The sequence below is a fragment of the Prunus persica genome, chromosome G5 (genome assembly GCF_000346465.2).
Source record: "Prunus persica cultivar Lovell chromosome G5, Prunus_persica_NCBIv2, whole genome shotgun sequence".
In the NCBI taxonomy this organism is placed as follows: domain Eukaryota; kingdom Viridiplantae; phylum Streptophyta; class Magnoliopsida; order Rosales; family Rosaceae; genus Prunus; species Prunus persica.
In genome coordinates, this window is record NC_034013.1 from 17,158,313 (window position 1) to 17,186,122 (window position 27,810).

The 27,810-nt window shown below is 37.4% G+C and overlaps 5 protein-coding genes across 5 annotated transcripts; 1 reads left to right on the forward strand and 4 right to left on the reverse strand.

Annotated features, from left to right (window-relative positions):
* LOC18777243 (serine/threonine-protein phosphatase 2A 65 kDa regulatory subunit A beta isoform) lies at nucleotides 94–7,102 on the reverse strand. The gene is made up of 13 exons (XM_007210199.2): nucleotides 6,908–7,102; nucleotides 6,014–6,431; nucleotides 5,009–5,255; nucleotides 4,470–4,582; nucleotides 4,284–4,363; nucleotides 2,253–2,394; nucleotides 2,039–2,119; nucleotides 1,834–1,938; nucleotides 1,431–1,613; nucleotides 1,039–1,131; nucleotides 709–848; nucleotides 559–625; nucleotides 94–437 (listed from the first exon to the last, which is right to left on the reverse strand). The coding sequence occupies exons 2-13, from the start codon at nucleotides 6,404–6,406 to the stop codon at nucleotides 318–320; spliced, it is 1,764 nt and encodes a 587-aa protein (XP_007210261.1). The 5' UTR covers nucleotides 6,407–6,431; nucleotides 6,908–7,102; the 3' UTR covers nucleotides 94–317.
* On the reverse strand, nucleotides 7,533–14,001 carry LOC18777084 (aluminum-activated malate transporter 9). The gene is made up of 8 exons (XM_007209128.2): nucleotides 13,896–14,001; nucleotides 13,728–13,809; nucleotides 12,062–13,641; nucleotides 11,294–11,431; nucleotides 10,904–11,173; nucleotides 10,648–10,784; nucleotides 10,404–10,550; nucleotides 7,533–8,876 (listed from the first exon to the last, which is right to left on the reverse strand). The coding sequence occupies exons 3-8, from the start codon at nucleotides 12,435–12,437 to the stop codon at nucleotides 8,154–8,156; spliced, it is 1,791 nt and encodes a 596-aa protein (XP_007209190.2). The 5' UTR covers nucleotides 12,438–13,641; nucleotides 13,728–13,809; nucleotides 13,896–14,001; the 3' UTR covers nucleotides 7,533–8,153.
* Nucleotides 17,885–19,148, forward strand: LOC18777423 (non-specific lipid-transfer protein-like protein At5g64080). Its single transcript, XM_020564801.1, has 3 exons — nucleotides 17,885–18,409; nucleotides 18,565–18,651; nucleotides 18,835–19,148. Exons 1-3 carry the CDS (start codon nucleotides 18,043–18,045, stop codon nucleotides 19,041–19,043), a joined length of 663 nt encoding a protein of 220 aa, XP_020420390.1. The 5' UTR covers nucleotides 17,885–18,042; the 3' UTR covers nucleotides 19,044–19,148.
* Nucleotides 19,251–20,712, reverse strand: LOC18775737. The gene is made up of 2 exons (XM_007209574.2): nucleotides 20,196–20,712; nucleotides 19,251–19,592 (listed from the first exon to the last, which is right to left on the reverse strand). Exons 1-2 carry the CDS (start codon nucleotides 20,595–20,597, stop codon nucleotides 19,419–19,421), a joined length of 576 nt encoding a protein of 191 aa, XP_007209636.1. The 5' UTR covers nucleotides 20,598–20,712; the 3' UTR covers nucleotides 19,251–19,418.
* Nucleotides 21,120–23,699, reverse strand: LOC18776483. The gene has a single exon (XM_020563801.1). It carries the CDS (start codon nucleotides 22,329–22,331, stop codon nucleotides 21,591–21,593), a length of 741 nt encoding a protein of 246 aa, XP_020419390.1. The 5' UTR covers nucleotides 22,332–23,699; the 3' UTR covers nucleotides 21,120–21,590.

Sequence of the window (27,810 nt, forward strand, 5' to 3'; positions counted from 1 at the left end):
TATCTCCACGTGAATGGTTTTGCTAAAAACTTTTCCCATGGCTTTGAAGGAAAAGGAAAAGAAAACTGTTTCATTCAAAGGCGAGACAACAAATTCCAAGTTCCAACACCATATTTGGATGCAGCATTACTATACCAGACGGGTACAAATACACTAAAATAAATCAAAATCATGGCAAATTGTTAAGCGTACGGTACCAAAGAACCTCTGCGTCTCAAAAGGTAAGATAACATAGGAATTTCGTGGTCCACGTACAAGGGATACAAGAAAAAAGGTAAAACTTTTGAACAAAATGGATACTAAGGACAAAGATCTTGCTAGCTAGACATCATGACCTGTTCAATTGACTGGAGAGCTTGGCTAGCAAAAGACCTTACATCAACATCAGGATCCTCGCTAAGCTCAACCAAACAAGGGCGAATCATCTTCTCCACCACCTGTGCAAAGCATATCATGCAAAAGTCCTTTCAGTGCTTTCACTCAATTTCAGTATTATATTTTGGATTTTATGCTGCTGCGCATGAGGACACTATCAAATGAAAAGATCTCATTACTTACAGACTGATCAACTATCGGAATAACTGACTGCAACACTTTAGCCACATTGAACTTGATGTTTGGTACCCTGCAAGAAACAATTCTCAGCCCAACAGGCCCACCTTTAATTAAATAAAAAGCACAACTAAGCTAATAACTCTTGATCTTTACCTATCTTTTGATGCATTGATGACAACCGGTAGAAGTTTCGAACAAGTGATTTCTGATCCCAAAACAGGAGCGAGTAGGGAAATTGCATGTAGAATGGTCATTCGATACAAATAGTGAGGGTTGTTAATCATATCCAAAACCTGTCAAGAGATTGCCAAGTTTTTCTTTAGGCATGGTGCCGAAGATTTCTAAGTTTGAAAGAATACTACCCAATGAATCAGTCCCTTAACAGGGTTGGCTCCGATAACCATGCTTTAGTAACATATTACTAGAATCAAGACAAAACTACATGCAATATTTTCAGAAAAAGAAAAGAAGGGATAAGAAAACCTGTGGGACTATATGCTGCATTGCCCAATCAGGGCCAAATTCTTCTGCAAGGCGCTTCACATTATTAGCAGCTGCATCACGTATTGAGTAAACCTACACAACATAAACAATTATGTTAGTGAAAAGAGGTTACCAGCAAATACTGCATCACCAATTACTTCAATTTATAGGTTTTGAAATCACAGAAGTAGTCAACCACCTAGAAACAAGGTCCCTATGTGTTTGCTTCTTATCAAGTAAACCAATTATAGGCATCAAATTTACTGGTGATGATGAAGTAGAAACAACAAAGGCACAAACACAACTCCCTTCTGATTCTTTCTGTCTTTTTAAGCTACACAGTAAACATGAGATATTGACGCATTACTACTCAAAGCCAGGGCTGCACAAACCTTATCATTTAACCACTGCATGCAAAGGGACCCAAGCTTATCATCAAAAAACCCTACACCCAACTGACTTGCCAATAAAGGGATGTATTCTATTATTGCGAGCCGAACCCTCCAATGTCTATCCTCTGCAAGTTCAACAATTGCTGGCAATAGAGATTGGGACAGCAGATCAATCCCAATTACCTGCATTCAAACATTTCAAGATTCAAAATGAACTTCTAAACCACAAGGTCTAACGACCACATATAAGTACATACATTGCATCATTAGAGAAAAGAAAAAGGAAAAAACCACACATAGTTACATAAATTATACAAAATCATATGTTTAACCACCAGCTTAACACGCAGGAAAAAAAAAAAAAAAAGGAACAGGAATATGCAGAGAGAGACTTCTGACAAACCTGGTTGACTTGATCAAGCTTGCTAATAATATTCAGCCGGACATCAGGGAATTCATCTTTTAGAAGAGAAAGGAAAATAGGCAGTAGTTGCTCTATGGTTGCATCCTGCAACCACCAAAAGAAGGTAGCTTTAATATAAGGCGAGGGAGAAAAAGATTGCTTAAGGAAGAATTCACATTAGATAACAAACAAACAAAAATCTTGCCTTTCCTAAAACTGGTGCCATCCCCATTATTACTGAAGCCAATGCAGAACGAACATGTTGGGATGAATCTGTTGACAATTCCTGCATCAGGCAAACTTAATAAATCAAATAATTCTTATACAAACAACCACTAAAAAGTATTAGAATTGCCTAAATTTACAACCAAAAAACTACTTAAAGAAACTATAAGCTGTGCATTCGGTGGGATTTGTACCTTCACAAATGGAAGGATCTGCTGAGTAGCAAGCTCTGGATTCAAAATTCTGCAAAACTTAGTTACTTTTCCTGCAGCAGCTATTCGCACTTCAGCCTCATTATCACGAAGCAGCCGAACATATGCAGGCACCAGGTCAGACCTAAAGTATGCCAACATCACAACAATCATCAATTAGAACTCAAGTGACAAATTCACAAACTATCACTAAGATATTGGCTCACATCAAAATTACAATTTTTTTTTGGGTGGAGGGTGGTTAGGGAATTTATTTACAAGATGGAAGGGATATTAATTATACTAACCCTGCAAAGAATTTAAAAGAAAACAGACAAGAAAAATAAAATAACCACACATAATATAATATATATGGGTCAGGATCGTGGGGACACACAAAAAACCACAAATTTTGACACATCTTTTTAGCCTTTAGATGCATCTGGAACCGAAACAAAATTTTATTTATTATTTTATTGGGAACATTAAACACGTTGTACGAAGAGTGTTTAATTCTCTTCTTTACCATTTTCTATTCCTTCAGGTTCAAATTATCCTCTCTTCACCTTCCTCTCCATTAAAAATCCGGGCATCTTCCTTGTCTGCAATGTGCCCTTCATCTCTTCCTGAATTTGCTTCATCATTTTTTCTTTGCTAGAAAAGTGGAACATGTGCAATGTCCTCACATTCCTCCAGCCCTCATCTGTCTATTTCAGCAAATCCTTACTAACAACAATGGATTGCTAAAAGAACTCTTAACTATTATGAGATCCAAACAGCAAACATAAACCTCTTGGGTACATATTTTAGAAATTCATTCTGTAATTTCATATTGTTTAGCAAAAGTGAAAGTTTTTCCATTTCAATCTAAAAAATTATTGAATGACATTAAACCCATATGCAAAGATGCGACAAAAAAAGAATTGAAAAATAATAATTATCAATTATCAAGAAGAAAAAAAATCAATTTTGAGAGCCCATTCATGGAAGAAGATTCAGTTTCCATGCCTTTTAATTTTTTTTGTTTGTTTGCTGGTCTTTTGCTGTTATACAGTCCATAAAATATAGAAACTAACCGCACCTATGAAATCAGCTTCAGACAATATTGTTCATCAATCTAAAGGGCTAAAAACTTCTGACCAAAAAAATGGGGTAAAAACTTGATTAGAAAATCTCGTAGCCATTGGATTTCGCTGAGAAAACTAAAAATTTTGCAGCCAAGACATCAAATGTTTGGGTTAAGATCTCACATGGACTTTCTTATCTCAAACCAAAATGTGTAAACAAATTATAAGAATGAATTGTAATTCTCACTACTGTATCACTAGATTGACAGTGGTATAATCCTCTAGAAGCAGTATTTCCACTTGGAGCTCAACTCAACTTAAACTCTACTCCGTGGAATTTTTTCTATTTGGTTTACTTCATAGGCTGTAAAAAAGATATTGCAGAGACTAGAAAGAGCGAGAATCAGGAAGAAAGCTTTTTTTTTTTTTCTTTCTGTTCACTGATGGATGAGGAATTTTTTAAGATTAGGTAGCTTTTTTATATATATATTTTTTGTTCTGGAGAACTTGCCCAGAAAGATGGTGAAGAGAGTTTTGCCAAAGAAGAAGATGAAGGTTCTGTGGGGTGGGTCGGGTGGCCCTTGGGAAGTGAAGAAGATGATGCATACTGAAGAAAAAGGAGAGAGAATGAAAAGTTTTAAAGAGTTTAAAACTTTTTTGTTAGTTCCAATGTGTGTATTAATTGTTTAACAAAGAAGCTAATAATTTGTTCTAAATGCAATCTTAGCCACTGAAAACTTTTCAATCTAATGGCTTAAAACGTGTGCCATAATGTGTGTCCCCTGATCCTGACCCTATATATATATGCTACCCATATATATATATATATATATATAGAGAGAGAGAGAGAGAGAGAGAGAGAGAGAGAGAGAGATCAGACAGTAGATTCAGTTACAAATTACAATACCCAACTAATACAACATTCAAAATAAGAGTCAAGCCACAAAAAAAAAAAAAAAATGATTACCTTGTAGCTTCTGGACCAACAGCTTCACACAGCTCATATAATTGATTTGCAACCATATAACGAACACGCCAAGACTTATCCTGGTCAAAAGAACCAAGTTTACATCACATATATTGGCAAGAGCACATCAACAAACAATAAAGGCGCTGGCTATAGTTCGGAATACCATTCAAAAATATGATATACCTGTGAAAAATTAACAATGACAGGAAGAATATGGGTCACACAATCTTGTGGTTCCAACAACTTCCCAAGAGCTGCACAACCCTCTACTGCCAATAACCGAACAGAATCCTGATCTGAAAACAAAAGTGATTAGAGACAAATTCATATGCAACACCAACGCTAAATTTTGGTCAAAACCTTGTAAAGCACTCAAATGCATTAGATTTATACTTCATATATAATAAACCAAAACAAACAAACGCACACCAAGGCAGTGGTAGGCCAATAAAAGACTGTACACGGGAAAAACAAGAAACAATTCTGGAATATGAATGCATGAAGAAAGGTGACGAACTTCTATTCTTTTACTAATTTCTCCAATCAATTTTATATCTTTCCTCTATTTTCACATAGTTAAGAACAAGAAGTGGTATATGTTACCATTTGTGATCACACGGAAAAACTTTGCATGAATATTAATGCATATTGCTCTATCAGAAAAAGAAAAGCAAAAGAAATAACATTGAAGAGCAAAAACCAGAAATTTCACCAGCACATACCATCCTGCGTCAAATCCTCAAATATTGACAAGATGTCAGCTTTGAGGTGCGCGGCTTCTACAGTAGCAGCAAATTTTCCTAGGTTAGTAGCAGCAGATCTTCTAACCATGGGCATGTCATCTTGGCACAGTTGACTGTATGTTGTTCTTAGTTCAGTCTTTAAAGTCTCCGGGGCACTAGGATAAGCCATATGAAACAAACCACAGGATGAAACTCGGGCTGTAAACCATTCTCCAGCAGCAAGTCTCTGTATATTTGAAATGATAGTGTGGAAAAAGAAAGAAACTGTTACTCTAACTGCACCAAGGTATAAAGCATTCTCATATGGAAAATGTGATAAAAAAAAAAAAGTTCTGGTAGATTTGGGAACTGTTACATTTATTGAAATGGGAAAAAAGAAAAGAAAATAAAGAATCAAACTTTGTGAACCTACTACCCTTTTACAGACATTCCACAACTCTATGCATGGGAATACCAGATCAAACCATAAGATCATGTGTCCACAGCGAAAGGGTAAGGGTCCCATCAATTTTTCTTCTGGATGCACCTTGATAGATGTTCCACTACTGTAAAACATCTATCAAGGTGCATGCAGAAGAAAAATTGATCCCACTGACCAAACCTTCGTGAACATAATAAAATTATAGTGTGACATTTATAGTTAATCTGGTTACCAAGCATAATTTCTAAAACGTTATCTTCTCCTTGCTGGATTTCCATTTCATATACAAACAATATCTTCTGCACTCCAATTTATAACTTCAAAGCAGTCCACATTTGAGGGTACAGTGATCTGAGAATCAAGTTTATAAATTTTCAATGCATTTGTAAACTAGGCAAAGACTTTAAGAATATATCACATTGAGGTCTCACCTAGGGTCAAGTTTTTCTTTAAAACTTTCTTCTGCCTTAGTATCAACAAATGTTATATTGTTCAAGCACTAAAACCAAATGACAAGGCAAAAAACTCAAATTAAACAATCGAAGAGAATTAAATTATCTGACCTTAACCAAAGGAATGAAATACTCCACCAAGTCCTTCTCCCTCATCTGCGCCCCAATTCTACACAATGAATCCACCGCTTTGTCCCTCACACATGTTTCCTCAACAGTGCAGAGCGTTTCCAAAGGTGGGAGCAGAATGTTGGCATACTCTACACCACCTACATATGGGATAAACACCCCCAACTCTTCTGCCATTGCCAGAAGCACTTCATCATCATCATCATTGTTATCGCTGAGGAAAGGAATCAGTTCCTTCCTGGTCCTCTCTTCTCCAAGTGCACGAGCAATGGTGGAGAGCCTGCGGATTGAGTTCAACCGGAGCTGAATGTCTTCATTCTTGAGCTCGTCGATTAAAACCGCAATTGGGTATAAAGGTTCATCCACCATAGCCATTTTTTGCTACAAATTATGTCTTTAACTGAAAACAAAGAGAATTTTGAAATATTTAGAAAATCCACTTCTACATCAGATACATGTACATGTATTTAACAATTCCCTTGGCAACCAAACCGATGGGCATATGACAAGTGATCTTTTTACTCACTAATTGGAATAAATTCCATATCTATCTAAAAAGGTTACGGTACTTCAGAAAATTTAATAAAGTAATGCTTACCCGAAAACAAAAGCAAATATTTCAGCCCAAAAAAAATAGAAACAATTTCCAATCAATTTCCAACAAGATCCATCATCCATGCAAATGGTTCATAATTACAAGAATACATTACTTTGACGGTAAGAAAATGACATCTGAGAAGATCAATGAATGGCAAATCGTAGATATGTGAAAGGAAAACCGAGGCATGAAATTAATTAAAAATAATAACAATAAATAAGTACAAGAAATATACAAAACAAAAAAAGCAGAACAAGAAACGAGAGAGAAATAGGTACCTGAGGGCTTGGCTGGAGAGCTCGATCTAACGGAGACTGTGTTGGAAATGGGACAGATCTTTTGGGCGAGAACCAGAGAGAGAGAGAGAGAGAGAGAGAGAGAGAGAGATGTGCTTAGTTTAATTTTCCGTCAGGCTCGGGGATTTTCTTCTTCCTTTTTGACCAAAAATTTTACACCAGGGGCGAGACCGGATCCCGCCCGACCCGCCACCCGATTTCTTTCTTCCGTGCCCCGACCGAATTTTGCCTTTTTTTCCCCAGTTTAACAAAAAGAAATAATTAACTTTTTTTTTAAAAACAAAATAAACAATAAAATACAATTCCCTTTTTGGCCCCAGTTTACAAAAACTCGTGAAATAATTATTTTATTTTCTAGTTTAAAAATTAACATATGTAAGAAAGGGCTTGTAGCTCGAGCCTCAAGGTCTTGTATTTGAATCCCCAATATCGCTTCACAGAAGAAAGTCGAGATTTAAGGTATGTTTTTCATTGTATGGTTACCAATTGAAACTAAGATCAACAACTGAACAGAAGACAGTCTCCTTCACTAATGATTAAAGGCTGGTTTGTAACACGGCACAGGACATGCTTCTGTTTTGGTAAAGATAGAGTTAGACAGATCACACAAAGAAAAATAAACTACAGAATCATCATTAAAGCGTGTAACTCTGGAGTTAGCTTACAATATATAGCGGAGCAAAAACTAAAAATGCCAACATCAATATGCAGTGTTAGTCAGAAACATATTGTTTCATATCCATTCTCATTATCCCCATTAATGCTCTGAGTAATAATACTAATCGTAGCCTGCAAATTATCTAACCCCCCCTGCGGAACCGAAGGTATCGACATATCCGCGATTATATGCTCATCTTTGTCAACTAAGAAAGCAAGACTGTTCTTGGGAGTAATGTCGTCAGCAGCAGCAGCAGCAGCAGAAATCAGTGGCTTAGTATTCTATAACTGAACTAACAGCAGGTTAAATAAGGCAGAATAGTACACGATATGTTGATTTAGGATTTCAGACAGTTGAGCAATCTGGTCCAAAGATTCTGTAGTGACGGAATGGCTCTTGTATTTATCTAGCTATTTAATTATTTCTGGTGAACCCTAGTCAATTCCATCATACCGGAAGAAGCCAAAGGCAAAGAAGTCTAGAAACTTCTCCGACGACATCATATGTTAAAGAGAGTCTCGTCGTGTTCAGGCGGCTAAGCTTTCCAGCAATAGTACACGATATGTTGATTTAGGATTTCAGACAGTTGAGCAATCTGGTCCAAAACCTGCGAGGTGGCTCTAATACTTCTGGTGATTCGACAGGTTCCTTGAAACGTGCTTTCTCACTTAATTCTTCAAATGAGTCGACAAGATTTTGAAGCCTTGCAACAAATTCTATCAACAGGGATGTAAATGTGGCTAATGACAATTGACTAGCATTTTCGTAGGTATTGGATTCTTCTGCTACTGGAGGTTCGTTAACCTCAAATTTCAGTCCTGCAGGCCATGAAACCTGTTTCATGAACATGCTTCCTGAGGAAAAACCAACGGGCGGGTTGGAGCGGTTGACATCAGTGGGTATGGGGCTCACGCCAGTTGGCATCGCAGGCATTTGGCCATCCCAACTTTGTGGCACAGGAAAAGATCTGAGATCAAGCACAGCTTCACTAAGGGATTTGTATTCCCGGAACGTATTTTCGTTATCATCCAAGTTCAATAAGTCTTGAGGATCTCCCACCTCCTTTGGCCGACTTCCAATCTCCCAGCTTTCTGAATTAACAAGAAGGTATGACTTCTGGTCAATTTTCTTTTGTAACTCCTCTGCAGCCTCATGCACTTCATTGAGTATATCTACAGAACCTAGTTTCTCCATCTTTTTCAGTTTGTTTCCAAGTTCACGTAACACTTTAGCACCTTCGAAACCAACTCTTTGGAGCTCCCTACGAAATACTTGTCTTCGTTCAGCAGGAGCCTACATACACAAATGTTGGAAGTTAAATAAAAATACATTATAATATGTCAAATAAAAACACAAATACGTACAGATGGTTCAGGAAAATTACAATTACTCTTATCAAATGCATGAGGACCATTACAGTTGCATGTACATAAAACAAGATAAACATCCACCACAGGTTTCGATACTTAGCGAACCATGAGGGTTGTAGTATAAGATATTGAATTGCATACAACTACAGTCTTCATACCCCCACTCATATAGATCATTCAATGAGAGTTCTTCAGGACAAAAACACCAAAGATGACTTGGCAGGAAGAACTTTCCTAGGCATGATAATTGAGAAAATATTAAACTCTCAGGCAAAACAATGACCTCATGTTTTCATCTGATGTGCTTCAAGATGCCCAGATAACCAAAAGAGTTAAGCATCCCATTTTAATCAATTCAGTGATAAGGTCAAACTTTTATTTTGTGCAGCCAACGTCTCATTGTATGGAAGATAAAGTTTTGATGAAATGTCAATATTGCATATTTGGCTCCAGTTAGAATGAGACCGGGCAGAGCATTTATCTCTCCTAAACAGGTGGAATATGAACTTGAATACCCGAAATGCAAAATGGTCAGTAGATATTAGCCGCCAAAATCAGAATTTCAATTTTTGAGTCCACAGGGAATACAACCACATCAAGGACCCCTCTTCTCAAAAACTTAGTCTTGTGAACTCTTTGCATATCAATGTTCTTTCACCACGACCACACCCCACCCCAAAACCCCCCCCCAAAAAAAAACCCTTTTACAGCCAAAAACTCTTAGAGCCTTGGAAGGAGAGAAGGTGAAGGCCGCATTCAAGGGCACAAGACGACTTGACAGAGATGGCAATGACACCAATTGAATAGCCAAAGGGCCAGCAGACAACACAGAAACAGTTTGACTGGCAAAATCTTAAAGAAAAAGAACACAATGCAACCAAGCTATATTTGATGGCGAATATGCCATGACTGCCATTACTGAATGAGCTTCCTCAGGGCTCACGAGTGCCCCAGAAAAAAAAACTAAAATAATGGTAACTACATGTCATTCATATTAAAGAACAAAGGTAGACCATGAGATATATTCAAGAAACAAACAAATCTATTAAACACCCAAAGTGCACAACTTATCTTTGAAGTCAAGAAGATAAGGGGGAAAAATTACATGCTCTCAAGCACAGCTATCATATATTCTTTCCAGAGGTCCCACTAGGAAAAAATGAACGAGTATAACCACCCATACTTGGGAAACCATAACCAAAAATCATTTGTTCATGCAAGGCCTTTGATTCACGATTTCTTCCTTTAGGAGAATAGCAAATCAGAAGGAAGGAACTACTTTTGGAATGAGCAATACTTTTAAAAGAAAAAAAAATTCCAGAGGCTTACATATCATCATTGTCATGCTACACCAAAGGGTATACAAAAGCACAAATAAATGAAAATACAAATACAGTATCTTTGTCATTAATGGCCTCACAATGTGGTTAGAGGTGGAAATTTTTTGTACCTGTATTTCAGAAAGTACACATCCATGCAATGCCATGACCGTAAATGCACAATGCCTTAGTGCACCACCTACTTTTACATAGTTCTTCCATGGATATTTAAGCATTCTGTAACGACCATGAGGTGGCTCCCAGATAGCAAATCCCATCTTCAAACAAAAATAATGAGTTAAAACAAAAACCAAAAGAAAAATTCTGCTAATATGGTGAATTGCCAATGCATCACCATGTTACAACAAAGAATACCAGAGCGTCCTCTTGGCTGGTAGATTCCACAGCAGATCTGTAACCGCTGTAAAGCGGGTCATCAGAAGCTTGGTAGGTAAGAATCTTAGAAGGAACTCTCTCATATTCAACGCAATTAAGGTAACCATTAACACAACCTAAAAAATGATAAAGATAGTTAATAAAGGAAATTAATTATGACAAAAGTGGGGTTTGGACTAATAAAAGAAAAATATTTTACAATATCCAACAAATGCAAAGTATATCGTAAATCAACCTTCCAATGACTTTGCGACGCCCATGAAATTCTTTACCACCAATTTATGCAGATCCTCACCAGCCCAGATGGGAAAAATGCATATATTTACTCCCAAACCAACACCAGCACCCAGTGCAATAAGCAAGAATCGTGACACAGCCGTATGGACAAATTCCCTTGTCCTATACCCAGATACCATGATGAAACAATATGTCAACAAGAACACTCGAAACCCATATTCATAAGGCTTCATTGTTGGGTATAGCTTTGCATAAGTTGCAAGAAATCCTAGCGACCAAATAACATGTCATGAAAATAAAAACAAAACAAAACACAAAATTAGCAATTAGCATACGTTGAGCTTTCCAGTGACGTGCCAAAAAAAGTATATTGATTGCAAATTCAGACCTATGATAAAGATACTAGCGAAAATAACAGCTTCTTCCCACTCTCCAGCTAGCCCACATAAGTGCGCCATACCCAAAGCAAGGCCTCCAGCAGAAAATGTACCTAACCCACGGTTAAATCCTTTGCTCAGAGTCGCTCCTGCAGAAGAACATAGCCACTGAATATAAGAAAGTAAAACAGACATAGGCATGCTCATGTTGGAAGGCAACAGACTACACTGGAAAGAAAAAAAATTGCACTTTGAACTATGAACTAATTCAAGTTGAAGGCCCAGCCTATTAAAACAAAAGAAAGAAGATGGATTTAGTTAATTTAAAACAATTTGAATAAACAAAAAGACGTCGGATGATTAAAAATATTCATTCTTGTACAATAATAGCTTATCGTGAATAAACAAAAACACTTTAGTTTCACTTCATAATTGTAATCATGAGCTCCATGCTTTTCCCAATTCCCTTCAGTGATTACACTGTCAAGCGTTCGACTTTATAACATACTGAACGTGAAAGTTGGTTTCTTTTCATGTGAACTACTAATGCCAATAATAGTAACAAACAAAAATTAAATCTAAAAACAAAGACCCCCAATTTTGCACCCAAAAAAAAAAAAAACAGTAAAATGCAACAAAACAAGAAACAACTATTTCTTCTACCCAGAGACGCCCAAAACCATAGGCACACGTGCAAACTGATGAACACCCAGATGATGAAATGACTAAAATAAAGCCAAAATCAAAATGAATGGAGCCAAATAGAAAAATACAATTACCTATGCTAAACTCAAATACTACCACAACAGTGAGGATGGCCCAGACCGAGTAACGACTGAGCTGCTTGAAAGGCTCTTTGAGGAAAATCAGCAACGAAATGATCATCAAGGCCAGACCCATCTTGGCCGCGAATACGATCTTTCTCGGATCGGATTGACCCATCCGAATTGCCCGGTTAGAAACATTTTGTACAGTCCTGCACCAGCTCACAATTCTATCGGAAACTGATCGAAAAGTGCAGCAGCGAGGAGACCCATATGGCTCTTGTTCCTCGATGTGGACGAATCCCAGCTCGGAGTACCCCTTCTGGGTTGAGAGCAACCTCTCTCTTTTCTCTTGGAAATTGTACTTGAAAGAACCCAACTTTGCTGCCATTTTTTCAAGAGAACAGAAGAAAACAGAGGGAATAATGGAAGTCTTGTAATACAACAAAGGGTGTGAGAGAGCTAGAGTTAGAAATTCTCGCCCTTTATTTGTGGTGATACTGTTTTTGGGGGGATTAGAGCCTTGAGAGTGAGAGACAATGTTTTGGTTTGGAGTGGATCACAGTAAAACAACTATAAAGAAAGAGTCTTTTTGTGGTTTGTAGCTTGCCAAATTATTATTTTGGTCTGATGTCATGGAACTAGATTGAAGAGTAGGAGATAGGTTAAATAAATCAGGTACAGAAATTGTAAGAAAGTTTCACGGTTTCAGTTTTCAGTTTTGTGACGGGGTAGACGCAGCGCCGTTACTTTATCCAGATACGACTTTATCATTGGGAAGAGTTGCGTAATGATGTAGTAGCCCCTCAACAAACTAGGAGATTTTTTCTTCTTTTTTTATTTTTTATAATTGAAATTTTTAATTGTACGCCACTCAAATTTAGTAAGAAAGAAAAGCTGTGTAAAAAGAGAGTGTTTTATTGTTCATAAACAATCAAATCATTCGAGGCTTCTAGTTCGAGTGATTAATCTTATGTCCGAGATTCTGTGTTTAAATTATTTATCTCTAACATTGCTTGTGTTTAAAATTAGAAAAAACAAAAGAAACCAACAACAGCTAGATCAGTCCGTCTCTAACATGCTTGGCTTGCCTATTTTCTTCGCAATATGACTGACAATCAACTTGACCAACCAGTTTGCACCATCTGCAGGCTTCTCTCTGCCCTCCATAATTTCTGTTTTTATGGCTTCATAATGAAATCGTCATCATGTGCACACAGCCGACTCCTTTGAATTATTAGCACGTATGGGAACATAGTATTAAAAAAAGTCCCACTTGATATGCACTTAACTTGAAGCGAAAATCTTGCTAAAATTAAAGAAGAAGCTTTACATCACACATGCATACAAGTGGTTTCAACTTTGGTTGGGGTATGATATGGGATTATTCCAAGAAGTGATCAAGGGCGTCTGCTGCTGATCTTGGTTTTCTTCATCATTGGTGTTACTATTGTTGCTGATAAGTTCTTGTATGTCCAGTATCTCAACTCTGCGATTTGTCTTCTTCCTTATCTTGATCGCTACGTCCTGTGGGATAAATCTGCCAAACACGCTCACCCTGCACTCCTTCTTCTCTATCAAATGTGTCTCCAACTCTATACATGTGTATATATATAATCATTAGTTAAGAAGCAACATATATATACTTGTGTATGAGAAAATTAAGATACTTTTATCACACCTCGCATATCAAGAAGAGCTCTCCTTACTTTTCTGTAGCAACCATTGCAGTCAATATTGATTCTCATCAGCATGTAGCAGAACTGAACGTGATCAAATATTTGTATCAGATCATGCAGATATCAGAGACTGAAATAATATTGGACATTGTTATTCAATTTGAGCATACCTTGTCTGTCATGAAATGGTGATCAGAGAGAGATGTATTGCAATTGTTGCTTCAGAATCCAAAATTGGTCGAATGGACAACAACAGAAGGTTGATATTAAATGCCAATAATGCAATGGAATAATATAGAAAGCGAAAAAGGATCGATCGAGTATCATGAGCTGGTTATATATAATTCTGTTGATTCATGGAGTTCTGTCATCTTGGAATCTGATTCTTCCCATGCAAAGATATATATGTATAGGTTGGCAATGTGGTTAGTTTTTCTCTTTATTCTTGACTTCTTTGCATTCTTTTGTGTTTCTCAAATGCACTAAGCTAACTAGAGCATCACTTTCTTGCTTCCAGAGGGGCCTATGCCGACACAAAGGCATCACTTTTTCTCAACACCTTTTCCAACTGTCAATTAATGCCTTAATCTGGGTGAAATGCAAAGTTTATTTGACTCCAATATTAGGAATTTCTTTTTGGGATTCCAAAATTCTCTCTTTTCTCTTTTTTTATTTCTCTGGTCTGCATATCTGTCTGCAATCGAGTGATTAATGATATATAAACTAATCTGCCTTTGGAAATAAGGAAAGGCCAATGTAGGAAATGGCGACCAGGAAACACTCACCAATTACTTGTTTTATAAGACAACCAATAACTGCTTTATTCAATGTACTGGAACTTAGACATATGATTAAAAGTTCCCAGGCTGCTTGCAGCAGGAACTATGAACCACATCTATTATTATAGTACAAAATAACTGTAAGCTTAGTGATCATGGCTTGAGGGTTTACTTATATTATACACACAAAGAAAACATAAAAACTCAGGTATTTTTACATGGATGAATTCATTATAAAAAGGATTTTCAAGAGCAATCACAACGGATAGAAAATCTTGCAATCCTTGAAGCTTTGTGAGACACATTTCTTAGAGATCCTTTATGGACTGATTTACGAGTGAGCGTTACCTTCTTATCCAGAAGATGTAGACTCCATATCTGCAAAAATGCAGAACCCACATCAACAAATTATACGTAATTGGTCATGTATAATTGAAAGTTTGGTACCCGCGATAAGCTTCCATAAATTATCGTTCTCACATATGATGGATGTTACATAACCAGGAACTTCAACCGGGTAATGGCTCCATAGAAGGCTTTAAAGAACTCTCTTACCATCAACATCTGAAATCACCTGGGAAGTCCTCTTTGGCACTTGCCGCATCCTAAATCAGCAGCTATAACCACTTCCGGAATCTGCTTAATAAAATTATAATCAAGCATGAACTGCGAACCGACATCAATTAACTATACATAATGTGTTTGAAAATAGTAAGACAGAGGGAACCAACCAGAGGCACCTCTAAGGTTGTAGCAGAAGCAGAGCTGGTTCGAGGAAGTAGCCACCTATTACTGCCCTTGTGAGTTTTTAGTGGAGCAAACTTCTTCTTAACCCAAAGAGGCGGAGACATGGCTTTGCTGTGTGTATCTTTGAAGCTTGGCAATGAAAAACCATAAACCGTTACAGGAGAATGTGTGTATGTATGTGTATTTCAAACCACGTTCATTGAAGTTACTTAACTTCAGTTCCACCTACTAATTAGGGTTTTTCGCAGCTATAGTCCCTTAATTATACCCGTAATTGTATTTGAGTCACTGAACTCAATTATTAGTTGCAGAGGTCACTCAACTGTGTGTTTCGTTGCACCGTTAGTCCCTACCGTCAAGTCTCTCTAACGGAAGGGACTAATGGTGCAACACAACACCTAATTGAGTAACCTCTATAACTATTTTTTGGAGTTAAGTGACCAAAATATAACTCCGAGTAGAGTTGAGGGATCATTGCTACAAATAATCCTAACAGAAAAGACACATTTGCCAATCAATAATTGGATAGATCTTGCCACGTCATCATTTTAAACGGAAAAAACTAACGAACTTGACGGAAGGACTATTGGTGCAACGAAACACATAGTTGAGTAACCTCTGCAACTAATAATTGAGTTCAGTGACCCAAATGTAATTACGGGTATAATTGAGGGATCATAGCTACGATAAACCCTACTAATTAATAGAGTTGGAAGGGGTTGATTTTTCAAATGAATACGACCATTTTGACTGAGAAATCTGATCTATATGATTTTGAGCTGCAAAAGCTTTTAGGACAGCGAGATGGGATACATATCGTATGCATTCTTAATACATAGGTTGACGAAAATGGTCAGTCTCAATTGATGGGTTAAAAAAGAAAACTTCTTGCTCATTTTCTCTTTCCTTCTATTTCTTATTGAAAAACGGACGTACAAAGAATTAATGGACAATGAAATCGTAGTACAATGGTATGCAGGGAACTTGAAGTTATGGCCATTGAGCATTTAATTTACATGGAGAAGGTGAACGAAGGAACTCAAACATGTTTACAATGCCTTGTAAAAATCAACAATTAATTTGCTAGTTTTAACATATTCAAAACAGATACTGAAGAGAAAGAAATTTCATAGTAAATCAATCTAAGAGTTCAATTTTTTATTTCTTTTTGGTGTGAAAATTTCACAGTAAATCAATATATACTTAAGTAATGGCCTAATGGTAATGAATAAAATTGGGGGAAAAAATTTATGAAAAAAAAGGATCCCAATATATATACCGCTCAGAGCGGCAATACTATTTGATTTTTTTAGGAGGGGGAAAAAATCGAGTATAGCCGGGCGGCTATACTATCTTTAAAAAAAATCAGGAAAACCCGAGTTTAGCCGCGTGGCTATACGGTTTTTAAACCCAGTGTAGCCGTGCAGCTATACTATATATTTTTCTTAAAGGAGGATCCGCCTTGACATTAGGTGCTCACGTGTCAAAATAAGTATGGCCAAGCGGCGCTACTATTTTTTTTAAAAAATGAAAGCGTATAGCCGCCCGGCTATACTATTTATGAAAACGGCTATACTATTTTAAAAAATATCAGGAAAACCTGAGTTTAGCCGCGCGGCTATACGGTTTTTAAACCCAGTGTAGCCGTGCGGCTATACTAAATATTTTTCTTAAAGGAAGATCCGCCTTGACATTAGGTGCTCACGTGTCAAAATAAGTATGGCCAAGTGGCGCTACTATTTTAAAAAAAATAAAAATAAAAGAGTATAGCCGCCCGGCTATACTATTTATGAAAAATATATAAAGGACCCGCCATTCACGTGTCAAAATAGGTATAGCCGAGCGGCAACACCAAATTTTTTTAACGTAGTATAGCCGTGCGGCTATACTATTTAATAAATTTTAAAAATTGTAAAAAATGACTCTCCTAGTTGTATTAGTTTATACTTTATAGATATTAATTTGCTAGTTTCAACACATCCAAAGCAAATATTGAAGAGAAAAAAATTTCACAGTAAATCAATATGAGAGCTCTGTTTGTTTTTTCTTTTCTTTTCTTTTTGGTGTAGAAATTTCACAGTAAATCAATAGAGACTCTGATAATGGCCTAATAATAATGGATAATGCTCTAAACTACTCTTATCGATAAACGAAAATTCTAACATTGATCAATCATATTAATAAAGGAACCTCCTAGTTGCATTAGTTTAAATTTATCATCTTTCCGTAGCCATAATAATACAAGGACTTACAGGTAGAAATTGGAACGTTGATCAATCATATTAATTTCGTAAATTGTTTTTCTGTTTGATTTGTTGAGGTCTTAACCTTAAAGATTACTTGATACCTTGTTTGGGTTAGATGGTTAAACGAGGAGAAGTTAATTCACATCATTTTAGGAACTCGAATATCAGCAGATCATGACCAATATCTCTTGAAAATTGGCCTTTCGCAAGTACGAATCTCTTAGTTTGTTTGAATAGTTTTAATTGTTTGGAAGAAGAAGAACAATCAAGTTTGTTTTGTATGTCATTTGGACCGGTAAAGTTGGAAAATAGAGCAAGAAGTTCAAGCAGAACAACACACACCATGCATGTAGCAACTGACACTCAAATCATGCAGCACATTCATCTATTTACATATTTTTGGAAAAGAGAGCAAAAATTGCATGCATGCACAATAACACACACACCATATATACATGAAACTCACACTCAAAACATGAACATTTCATATATTTACACCTTGGTAAATGGTAATCTCAAATTATTATTCTACATAAGGACATAACATGGCTTCTCTTCACAGCTCTCTGCTTCAACATCCTTTTGCCCTTTCCTCTCTGACTCTGCTACTTTTTCTCATTTCCCTTCCACCATCCATCCTTTCACAAGACCCCAGCTCCTCAAGCCCTACCATTGCTCAATGCACCACACGGCTTCTTCCACTGGCCTCGTGTGCATCGTTTGTGCAAGGCACTTCCCAATCTCCGGCACAATCATGTTGTGACAACCTCAAGCTGCTCTATAGCCAGCAGCCAGACTGCCTTTGCCTTTTGCTCAATAGCACTACTTTGAGCTCCTTCCCTATCAACACCACACGTGCTCTTCAGCTGCCTGCTCTTTGCAGCCTTCAAGTTGACATCTCTGCTTGTTCAGGTAACTTCTGATTTTGGAAAAGAAAAATATATATAAAACAAGAGGGTTCTGTGATAATTCTGGTTTCAACTCTGTTAAGTAGAATAACTTCAAACAGTTTCATGTTTGTGCGTTGTTTTAATCTTCTTCTTTTTTTGTGTGTGGCTTTGCTGCAGGGGTACATGTGCCTCCTAGCACACCTAGTTCTCAAGTTTCCTTTGGGACAAACACCAACTCAACTGCTGTTAACTCTACCATTGCTGGTATGCAAAGATATCATCTCTTACATTTGTATATAATCCTTCTAATTTATGTAATGGTGTCTCACAAAGAAATTAACTATCAGAAAATAGTAAGAACCCATCAATTAGGTTAGTCATTTTACTATTCCTTGTAGGTTCATTCCTTTGATTAAGAAAAAAGTAAATAAAAAAATCCTATTCAAGGCGTGAATTTTTGGGTTTATTATGATTCTCTATTTCTTTGGGTTTCAGCCTCTCCAATGCCTCTAAATGCACCAAGACCCAGCATGATGGGGTTAGGATTTGGCAGAACTTCAAGTGCTGGCACCAAATTGAAGATGGGCAGTTACCTCACGGTGGCGGCGCTGGCTATGGGAGGTTTTCTAGTGTCTGGAGTTCTATTTTCAGTATGATCATACGAGCATACGGGAGTTCTATTTTCTGTGGATGGGTTTTTTATGGTGTGTTTAAAGTTTTTATTTTATTTTTAATTAGAACCAGCTCAAGATTATATTTCACTATGGTTTTGTTTAAATGTTACCGGAACTTCAATTGATTTGAATAAGAACAGTGTTTTACTGTCAAATTATGCCCTTCATTTGCCTCTCTTTAGCCTAGCCTTTCTGCATCAACCCCACATAATATAGTGGGGGGAAATACAATTCAAAAAAGAAGTTTTACATATGGAACGTCACCTTACAAATTGAGATATTAAGTTTGACAGAGAGTTTCTTTGCCTAGGAGTGTATCATGTATCAGATGTAAATGTCTTTTTCATGACAGAGAGACTATTCCAAACTAGGAGCCACTTCAGTTGGGTTGGATTCGAAGACATCTGGGTTAGTTGCCTCCGGTTCTTCCAAAAACTCCCGAGACTGGAATGAATCTTTGTACACAGGAGTCTCCTTGAAATCAGTTGCTCCTTCATTGTAAGAAGTAGCAGCAACGAAACAAGCAATAAGCTGCACACACACACACACCAAAACAGAACAGCATTAGCCTTGAGGGGTGGTTAGTGGAAGCAAAAGTAGGGTAGTATTCACTTATGAGCTAGATTTCCATACACTCTGTTCAGGAAAAAGATTCACTCAACCGCTATTAAATTTCTAATCTCAACCTTTCCATAAGCAACAAGTAAAACCAAATAGAACTCCCTGAATTTCTTCTTCAGGTTTTCATCATATAACTAGTTCCAGCAGGTAGCTTTTTGGCTAGTTAAGGAATCTATGAACATCATTCAAATCAGCAGTGGGGGCTTTCAGACATGAAGGTTAAAAGCTAGAATCAAAAACGGCATGTCTTGAAATCACAGTTGCATTGGCCCTTGCTTGTGAAGGAGAGCATTTCTCCAATAATTACCAGAAAACTCTGTTATAGAAGCAAAATCATAACATAATGTGGAAATTAATCATTCTTTGAGCAGCGTTTCAGCTACAACTGAACTAAACTATAATTTAGCAAAGTCCTACTGATCATATACTCGTAGCAGCAGAGACATAAAAACCACGAACCCAACAAATTAAAGGACCAAAATTTAACTAGAGTGGGAGAGAATAAAGACATACCGCAAAGCCAATACCAAAAGCCCACAAATACTCGACAAAGAAGCCAAGAAAGTCCCATTTTTCACCTTCCCAGAAGTCAGGTTCGTCACCCGGAAGCTTAGGCAAGAAATACCCATCATCAACATTGTCAACAGCAAAACCACCACCAACGTTTTCAATCTCAGCCGTCCGTTCTAGGCGCAGTGGGTCTTGTTCTTGGTCTCTGGTGGTTGTGGTGCCTCTCTTGTTCCTGCCGTCGGACCTCCCAGTTCTGGACGTGAACCTCTTGGCTGACACCACGTGGAGGGTCCTTCTGGGGGAGAGAGGGAAGAGGAAGTGGCGTTGAGAGGAGAGACTGGTGGAGCTGCTGTACAGGAGCCTAGCTCCACCAGTAGCTCCACTGTTGGCTATGGTTAGAGCCATGAGTGGAGGAGAGTAAGAGAGAGAGTGCAGAACAGAAGCTGATCAGTGCAATCTTTTGAGAGTGTGTGGATGAGAGTGGGGAGATGATAATGGATGTTGGTTTCTATATACTTGACCCGGTTTGTCTCCTTATTGTACCATTCGGTCCATTTCTGTAGGCCCAAACAAATTTGTTGCTTCTTTCGAGCCCAAATGTATATTTTTGCTTCTTCTGAGCCCAAATAATAAATAAATTTACTTTTATTTTTCTGTTAATTTTCTTTTAGCGTTTGATTGATTGGTACTTTAATTTTCTAAATCGATTGAGGCAACCAAACATGAAAATGAGGAAAAATGACATTTTCTAATCTTTATTTCCAAGCGTTCATAAACAATTCATTTTTATCTCGTGAAATTAGACATGAAAAATTCAATCCGATTTAATACATAATCATAATTTTGTATACAAGAAGTGTCTAAAAAGTCGTCTATCAATTAGGACACAGAAACCTCACCTTAACACAAACATTGAAATCATCAATATAAATAGAAGCAAAGATATACATTAAATCATTTGAATAATGTATATTCAGAGATTACATATTGTTCAAAATCCACTGACGAGAGATGATATAAACCCAAAACAAATTACTCCCCAGTTGGTATGTGATCTGCTTGAAGCATTGAAATTTCTGTATTATTAATTGAAAAGTAAAAGATCTACCCACCTTCCCCCGTTTTCTGTTTTTGAATCCAACCCCAAACCCAAAAATTTAAAACGAAAGTCAATTTAGCAACCAACAAATATAAACAATTTTTTTTTTTTGGGCAGAAGCAACAAATAACAAGATGTTGGGTTCAAATTCAAAATTTTCCATGTTCTTGTCTTTTTACTTTGTGTCAAGTTTACAACCTATCATATAAACAACTACACGTCTATCATGTACCCTGGTACAAAGCGGTCCGGGGTTGTAAACAAAACACCCCCCAAACCGCCTTGCCGCCGAAACGTTCCTACAGAGCAGAGAGCGATTCGTTTCGCCACGAAACATCCGAAACGCCGCCATCCGAGTAATCAAACAACCCACCTAATGCCACGTACTCCGCCCCGCCATTATAATTGTTGTTCAAGTTACAGTCGCCACCAATTCCCAACTCAAACGAGTCGTAATTCGGAATGATGTCGTTCTCAAACCCTAGCATCCCGTCCAATCCAACTGCCTCCGAACCACTCGACGTAAAATCAGCGGCCTCCAACTTTCCGTCCTCGCTTCCTCCATTGGTCGGAGGGAGGCCGAGTTCGTCGTCGGAAGCCTCTAGAAGGTAACCTAATTCCGGCTGCGACGACCCGCCTGGAGACGACGTCGTTTCGGACACGGGAAATGCCGGAACCTGTATCTCTTCCTCGAAGCTTTTAATCACCGAGTCAAGGTCCTGGATCGCCGGGTCACGGTCGGTAACGGTGTCCGAATCGTCCAGGATGTTGAGGAGGTCGTCTTGGATCAGCTTAACCTCCTCCGACTCCATAACCAACTCGTCCGAGTCGACCCGGACAGGCTGAGGAGTCAACGACTCGTCCGAGTTCACCTCCGAGTTGGTCGAGTCGAACACGGTGGAACCGGACTCGGGCGAGCAGGTAACTGAGTGACTCGAGTTGACTCGGACGAGTTTGGACTCGGGTTGGGTATGATTTGTTTCTGGGTGGTCCGAGTCATATCGGGGTCGTTTCCTATTGTGGTTGATGCTGTTATCCATTGTGAACCAATGAGAAAAATGAAGAGTGGGTTTGGTTTGGTTAGGTTCCAGAGGGGACAAAGAAAACCCAAATCTAGGATTGTGTTTCAGGAGAGAGAGACACCAAAGAGAAAAAAGGTATATAGAGAGATTGAGAGTTGTCAAAGCAACGAGAGAAAAAGGTGGTGGGCAAGTATATTATTAAGTGATGTGGTGAGAGGAGGTATATATAGTAGGCAATAGGCAAATATTAGTTAATATTTTCTAGAGAGAGAGAAAAATGGTTGTTTGGGAGATGAGAAAAAGATAGGGAGAGAGAAAAGTTGGAATGGTGGTGGTGGGTCGGTGATGAGAAAAAGAAAGAAAGAGAGAGAGAAGATTATCAAATTTTAGGGGGACCAAGAGAGAAAAAGGTTAGGTGGGTGCAAATGCAAATGGTATTTTCTTTCCTTAGATGTTGAAGTTGAAGAATGAGTAGGAGAGTTGAATTGTGGGAAGGTTATATATAATGGAGAGAGAGACACAGATAGGATTTGGCATTCAATTTTAAAATGGAAGATGCCGATAGGCGCGGGCACTGGCGGAGCCTTTAAAATCCCTCACGGAAGTCTCGGACTTATTTTAAAATATAAAATAAAAAAATAATTTTTTGAAATTTAGTTGTTTTATGTTGCCCACCTTAACGTATCTCTACTATAATAATTCTGTCAATTAACTAAATTTAAGTCTGGAGTTTGAGGTCCGTTCAGGACCCACCAATTTTGATTTTTCACTTCCCTTGCTTGGATCGGGTTGCTTGTGAATTGGATTGGGATAGGGTGGGGATGGTATGAGGCTTCTAGGCTTCGCTGTCGTTTTTGTTCTTGACGATTTCTTTGCTCATTTTAGTAAAAGCTTCAACAAAATCAAGTGCTTTACTTGATAAGTGCTTTTTTTAGGCTCCAAATTATGCAGTCAGCCAATCACAGTTCAATGTCTAAGCATTTACTGTTATTGCAATGCTGTTAATACCAAGTGCTTTTCCGAATTTTGTTTTTTCATTTTCTTGTTTAGATTACTAATACTAATTTACTATTGGTTTTCCTTACTAGGGTTTTATGTTATGGGGGTAAAGTACAAAATAAAAACCTACTTTTTGGTTTTTTTTTTCTGCACCAAAAAGAATTTAAAGAAAAAAAAAACAAATTAACAAACCTACTCATCCTATGCCACTCCCATTCCTACTTACTTTTGTTTATAAAAAACAAAAAAAAAACAATGTTGAGTAAATCAAGGATTTTGAAACGTAAATTTGATAAAATGGAATGGAGAAAAAATATGTTTGTTTTCCCGCGAAGAGGTGTCAACCCCACCTTAGTAGGCCCCTTTAGATTTGCTTATACGAGTACAACTGTACAAGTGCCAATTGCCAAGTTGATAGTCTTCGGCGTTGTTTGGTGACTCGAGGTGGATGAGTGTAAATCACACTCTTTTAAATAAAATTCGTAAAATATAATATGTTGAATTATTGTTCTATTCAATAAGTTTAATAACAATATACTAAATAATATTTACAATACTTATTTAATAAAATTGATATAGTTCAATTCAGTTCGGCCCACAATGTCATATAATATCGAGATCTTTCATAAACGGATTTCAATATAATTTAAAAAGCTTGGGAAAAAAAAGATGGTAATGAGTTAAAGTAAGAAAAAGTCATTGGATGGCCTAACTCCTTATTTAACAAGTCATCTCGGGTTATCAAAAAACTATATAAAAATTATGGGACCTACACTCGATCGACACTTCGCCTAAACCACGTGTGTACGTGGAACTACCTCGAAGCGTAACCCAACGACTTGGCCAGCCGAATCTTGAAGCCGACTCGTGGAAACGGCGCCGACAAGAAGAACAAAAAGGAAATTGCCTTTCACAGCTTTCGAGAAAAATCCAGGCAAGCCTGAGTCAGCTTCTGCGGCTTCAGCGCATGCACGTCGCCACATCATCCAAATCGTGGCACGTGTTACAAGAACCACAACCCTCGCCTTGGCCACACGACTGATTCACCACCGCCCTAGTCTTTATTTATTAAATCGACTAACAGCGGTACTTCCGGTGAGCTAGTCGATATGTTCATGTGCCGAAAGTGACAAGTGATAACTGAACAGTGTCGTTTTATTTTTCGTGGCGCCGTGGGGCTCACGAAGTAACGGGTGGCGTCGAGCCGTGGAACCAATAAATAAATATCTGCATCTGCTTTTTGATATTTTTAGTAATTATTTTGTGAAATATCTAATTGGTTGATGGAGCTCTTTCCATGTCATGGATGAGGAGGCCACACGCCAACTACTGAATCAATCAAGGAATTGGAAATTTGAAAGAGGACCAGCATTCTATTCTATTCTATTCTATTCTATTCTATAATGTCTTTTATTTTTGTCAAGTATTCTATGATGTCTAGTATACTAGGCTATCTTTTTTTTTTTTATTTCTTTAATTTATTCTTATTTATAGATGTGGAGTTAGCAAACTATAGTCGGAATTTAAACTCAAGTGTAAAGGAAGAAAATTAAGGTTAAAATTAATCGGTTATGGGGAGATTTATTAAAGTTTATGCTAGGTATATTAACTTTAAATGTGGAATTGGTGACTCACTATCCTAATTAGCTAATTTAATGGATATTTAATGATATCCTTCATATTTAATAATAACGTGTAATGTATGCAAATTAATATATTATCATCTCTCCCAATATAAAACGTAATAAAAACAATTGATAGTAACGCGTGTGGTGTATTAGAAAAGATGTGCAGCAGTTGGAAGTTGCATCCATAATATCCGATAGAGAGAATGAAATAATTGAAAGCGAAAAAAGTACAATTAATTGCATGCACATGTAGAATTAAATAAGAATGAGGCGATCCATCCACCAAACAACTCAGCTGGAACGGGTGGAATGAAAAAGCCCAAACAGGGAAATATTCAGTGGGCCACTGTAACATATTGGCTGGGAGAGGGCACTGGAAATTGATAAGCTGTGTGCCAGTAGAAAAGTCACATGCCCCAACTGTACATGAACATGATGGTCCTGGTCCTGGACTTGGAGGAGGAAGGACCCCATGTGAAGTGAGATGTTATGTACTTGTTTGTTACATGCCCTACCCTGGACCTGATTCTTCATCTTTTGCTTCGTCCCAAAGCCATCCCCAAATATTCAAATTGAAAAGCAAGTCCTTTCTTCCTCTTCTTCCACTTACAAAGTTACAAGTTACAACCACCCATTTCTACATCACTCATTCAATAAATAATACTTAGACACAGACACAGAACCTGCAACACCTACATGCTATCAATGGTCTCAGAACTGCCACGTGGCCCAACTTGTATCCACTGGATTATAAATCAAAAATACACAGATGGCAGAACCAAAGCATCAAAATTGACGTGAGTGGATTGGAACCCATTTTTGGTCGTTGGATTGTGTATATCTGCCTTTTAGCTTTTTCTCCCTGTTTTACCCATTTGAAAATTGTTAGTACAAAAGATACAAGGCATAGTACAAGCACTCACTAGCTACCAGTTGCTATGTACTATCAAGCATGAAGTCAATACTCAATAGTATTGTTCCCCATCTTATTGTTATATATGCTAATATAATCAAGGAGAGTAACCAAATCTCGAATTCGAGCGCATTATTAGAATGAACGTACTGTTTTAATTAACTGGTCTAATCCACGTGTATATATTGTTATGGCACATAATCTTTTATTTATTTATATGTAGATGACCATGACCTACGAGCTTTATCCACTGGTGGGCCCATTTACCACTAGCTTCACCCCTTTGATCCTTTAATTTGAAACATGCATGCGTCATTCTGCAACCTTTAATTATTTTCTTGGAGATTTCAATCCATCTCATTTGCGAGTGCTAAAGTTGGTGACTTGTTCACAAGTCTAAAATGACCAAGACTTTTTAGACAGCAATTTGCAAAAGGTGATGTTTCATTGATTTATGTTAATTATAACTTCGCTTTCAAGTTTCTGGGAATCGTATCCAACTTTGAAAAAAAAATTAGAAGAAATTGCAGGCTCCAGATCTGGACCATTCAATCTCTCTCAGTCTCAACCCTATTTCAAAGGCAGCTACAGAATCTTGCTCCTACTTTTGAACTTTTGCTTGGTGGTGAGGCTTTTTTCAAAGCTGACCAAATCAAAGTTTGCATGAGATTTTTTAGGACACGTTCGGGTGTATCGAATTTCTGGAGGGTTCTTAAATATCTTAAAATTGAGATAATCATGCATGACAGATACGGGTACATATATCTCATGTAATCATGCCCAAACCTTAGCTGTATTCTTCATGTGGTTTAAATAATCCTATCCTAACTCACCCAGAAAAATAAATTTGTTCAAACCAAATGGATAAGTCATTCCTTTCTAACATTATGAATCTAATAATTTTGTCGAAATATCAAATCGGGATGGGTCTCTCTCAAGCATAGATTGAAATCGCGTAAACATCATCTCTTGCTGTTTTTTGTCAACTAGCAAAATGAATAATGATGACTGGATCATACTTTCCGATTAGTGTTTTTTACACTTAAAATAATGTAACTATTAAACAACCCCTAGTCTCCCTTTTGAGTAAACCCTAGGCGAAAGGAGAAGAGAGAAAGCCAGCCGGAGGTGAGCACATGTTCTGAAAATCCTCTTGATCCTGTCGAAAATTCACAGTTAAGTACCGTGAAAGAAGATAGAATGAGAGAGAGAGAGAGAGAGAGCAAGAAAGCTTTAGATCTGGGTGCCTTGGCGGACCATGATGACTTCTCTCCTTGTTGCAGATCTGTTCATCTCTATTTTGATATGGATGGCTTTGATATGTTGCTACTACTTTAGTCGTTTTTGTTTAGTTTTGTAGTTTTGATTCCAAAAACTCTTATGGGTTGTCTATGAGTTTGTGTCATGATTCCCAAAAACTTGTTGAGTTTACTGGGTTGTCTAGTCTTTCTCGAAGAGTCATGAAGATTAACGGCAAATTTTGTTCTTGATAAATTGCCTTAATATGCAACAATGAAGGCTATAGATAGGGGTTTTAGACAAGTATTTTTTAAGATTGATTCTCTTCGTATCGTTTCAGTCCTTAAGCTAACTCAAGTCACTGGATAAATTTACCCATATCTATCATACTGCTAATAGGATAACTCCATTTGTACTTTTTTTTATCGCTTTTTATAAATAATAATAATAATGATATTATCCACATATCAAACCTCACGAAATCCAAAAAACAATAGCATCGAATTCTAGTACATTTTCTAATCCCTTCATTAATTATCTCTTCGTTCTTTGACACGTGTTTGTGATTTATGATAGTGTACTTCAATGTGATTTGTGTGTAAGGAGGAATGCTTTGATATTCCCTTTTGGAAAGAAGCCAAAATTTGCGTATAATTCATGTGATTTGTACTTACGATGAGTCATGACGTGCGAATGTGGATTTGAATAAGGAAAATGC

Coding starts and splice junctions, on each gene's coding strand:
- LOC18777243 (XM_007210199.2), bottom strand. CDS start 6,406: ATGGCTATGGTGGATGAACCTTTATACCCAATTGCGGTTTTAATCGAC. Junction 5,256..6,013: donor ATTTCATTCCTTTGGTTAAG/GTCAGATAATTT, acceptor TCAAATATACAG/AGACTTGCTGCTGGAGAATG. Junction 1,939..2,038: donor TGGCACCAGTTTTAGGAAAG/GCAAGATTTTTG, acceptor TGGTGGTTGCAG/GATGCAACCATAGAGCAACT.
- LOC18777084 (XM_007209128.2), bottom strand. CDS start 12,437: ATGGCAGCAAAGTTGGGTTCTTTCAAGTACAATTTCCAAGAGAAAAGA. Junction 11,174..11,293: donor CGCTAGTATCTTTATCATAG/GTCTGAATTTGC, acceptor TTTGGTCGCTAG/GATTTCTTGCAACTTATGCA. Junction 8,877..10,403: donor GTGTACTTTCTGAAATACAG/GTACAAAAAATT, acceptor TTGTGTATGTAG/GCTCCTGCTGAACGAAGACA.
- LOC18777423 (XM_020564801.1), top strand. CDS start 18,043: ATGGCTTCTCTTCACAGCTCTCTGCTTCAACATCCTTTTGCCCTTTCC. Junction 18,410..18,564: donor TGACATCTCTGCTTGTTCAG/GTAACTTCTGAT, acceptor GCTTTGCTGCAG/GGGTACATGTGCCTCCTAGC. Junction 18,652..18,834: donor TGTTAACTCTACCATTGCTG/GTATGCAAAGAT, acceptor ATCCTATTCAAG/GCGTGAATTTTTGGGTTTAT.
- LOC18775737 (XM_007209574.2), bottom strand. CDS start 20,597: ATGGCTCTAACCATAGCCAACAGTGGAGCTACTGGTGGAGCTAGGCTC. Junction 19,593..20,195: donor CTTTTGGTATTGGCTTTGCG/GTATGTCTTTAT, acceptor GTGTGTGTGCAG/CTTATTGCTTGTTTCGTTGC.
- LOC18776483 (XM_020563801.1), bottom strand. CDS start 22,331: ATGGATAACAGCATCAACCACAATAGGAAACGACCCCGATATGACTCG.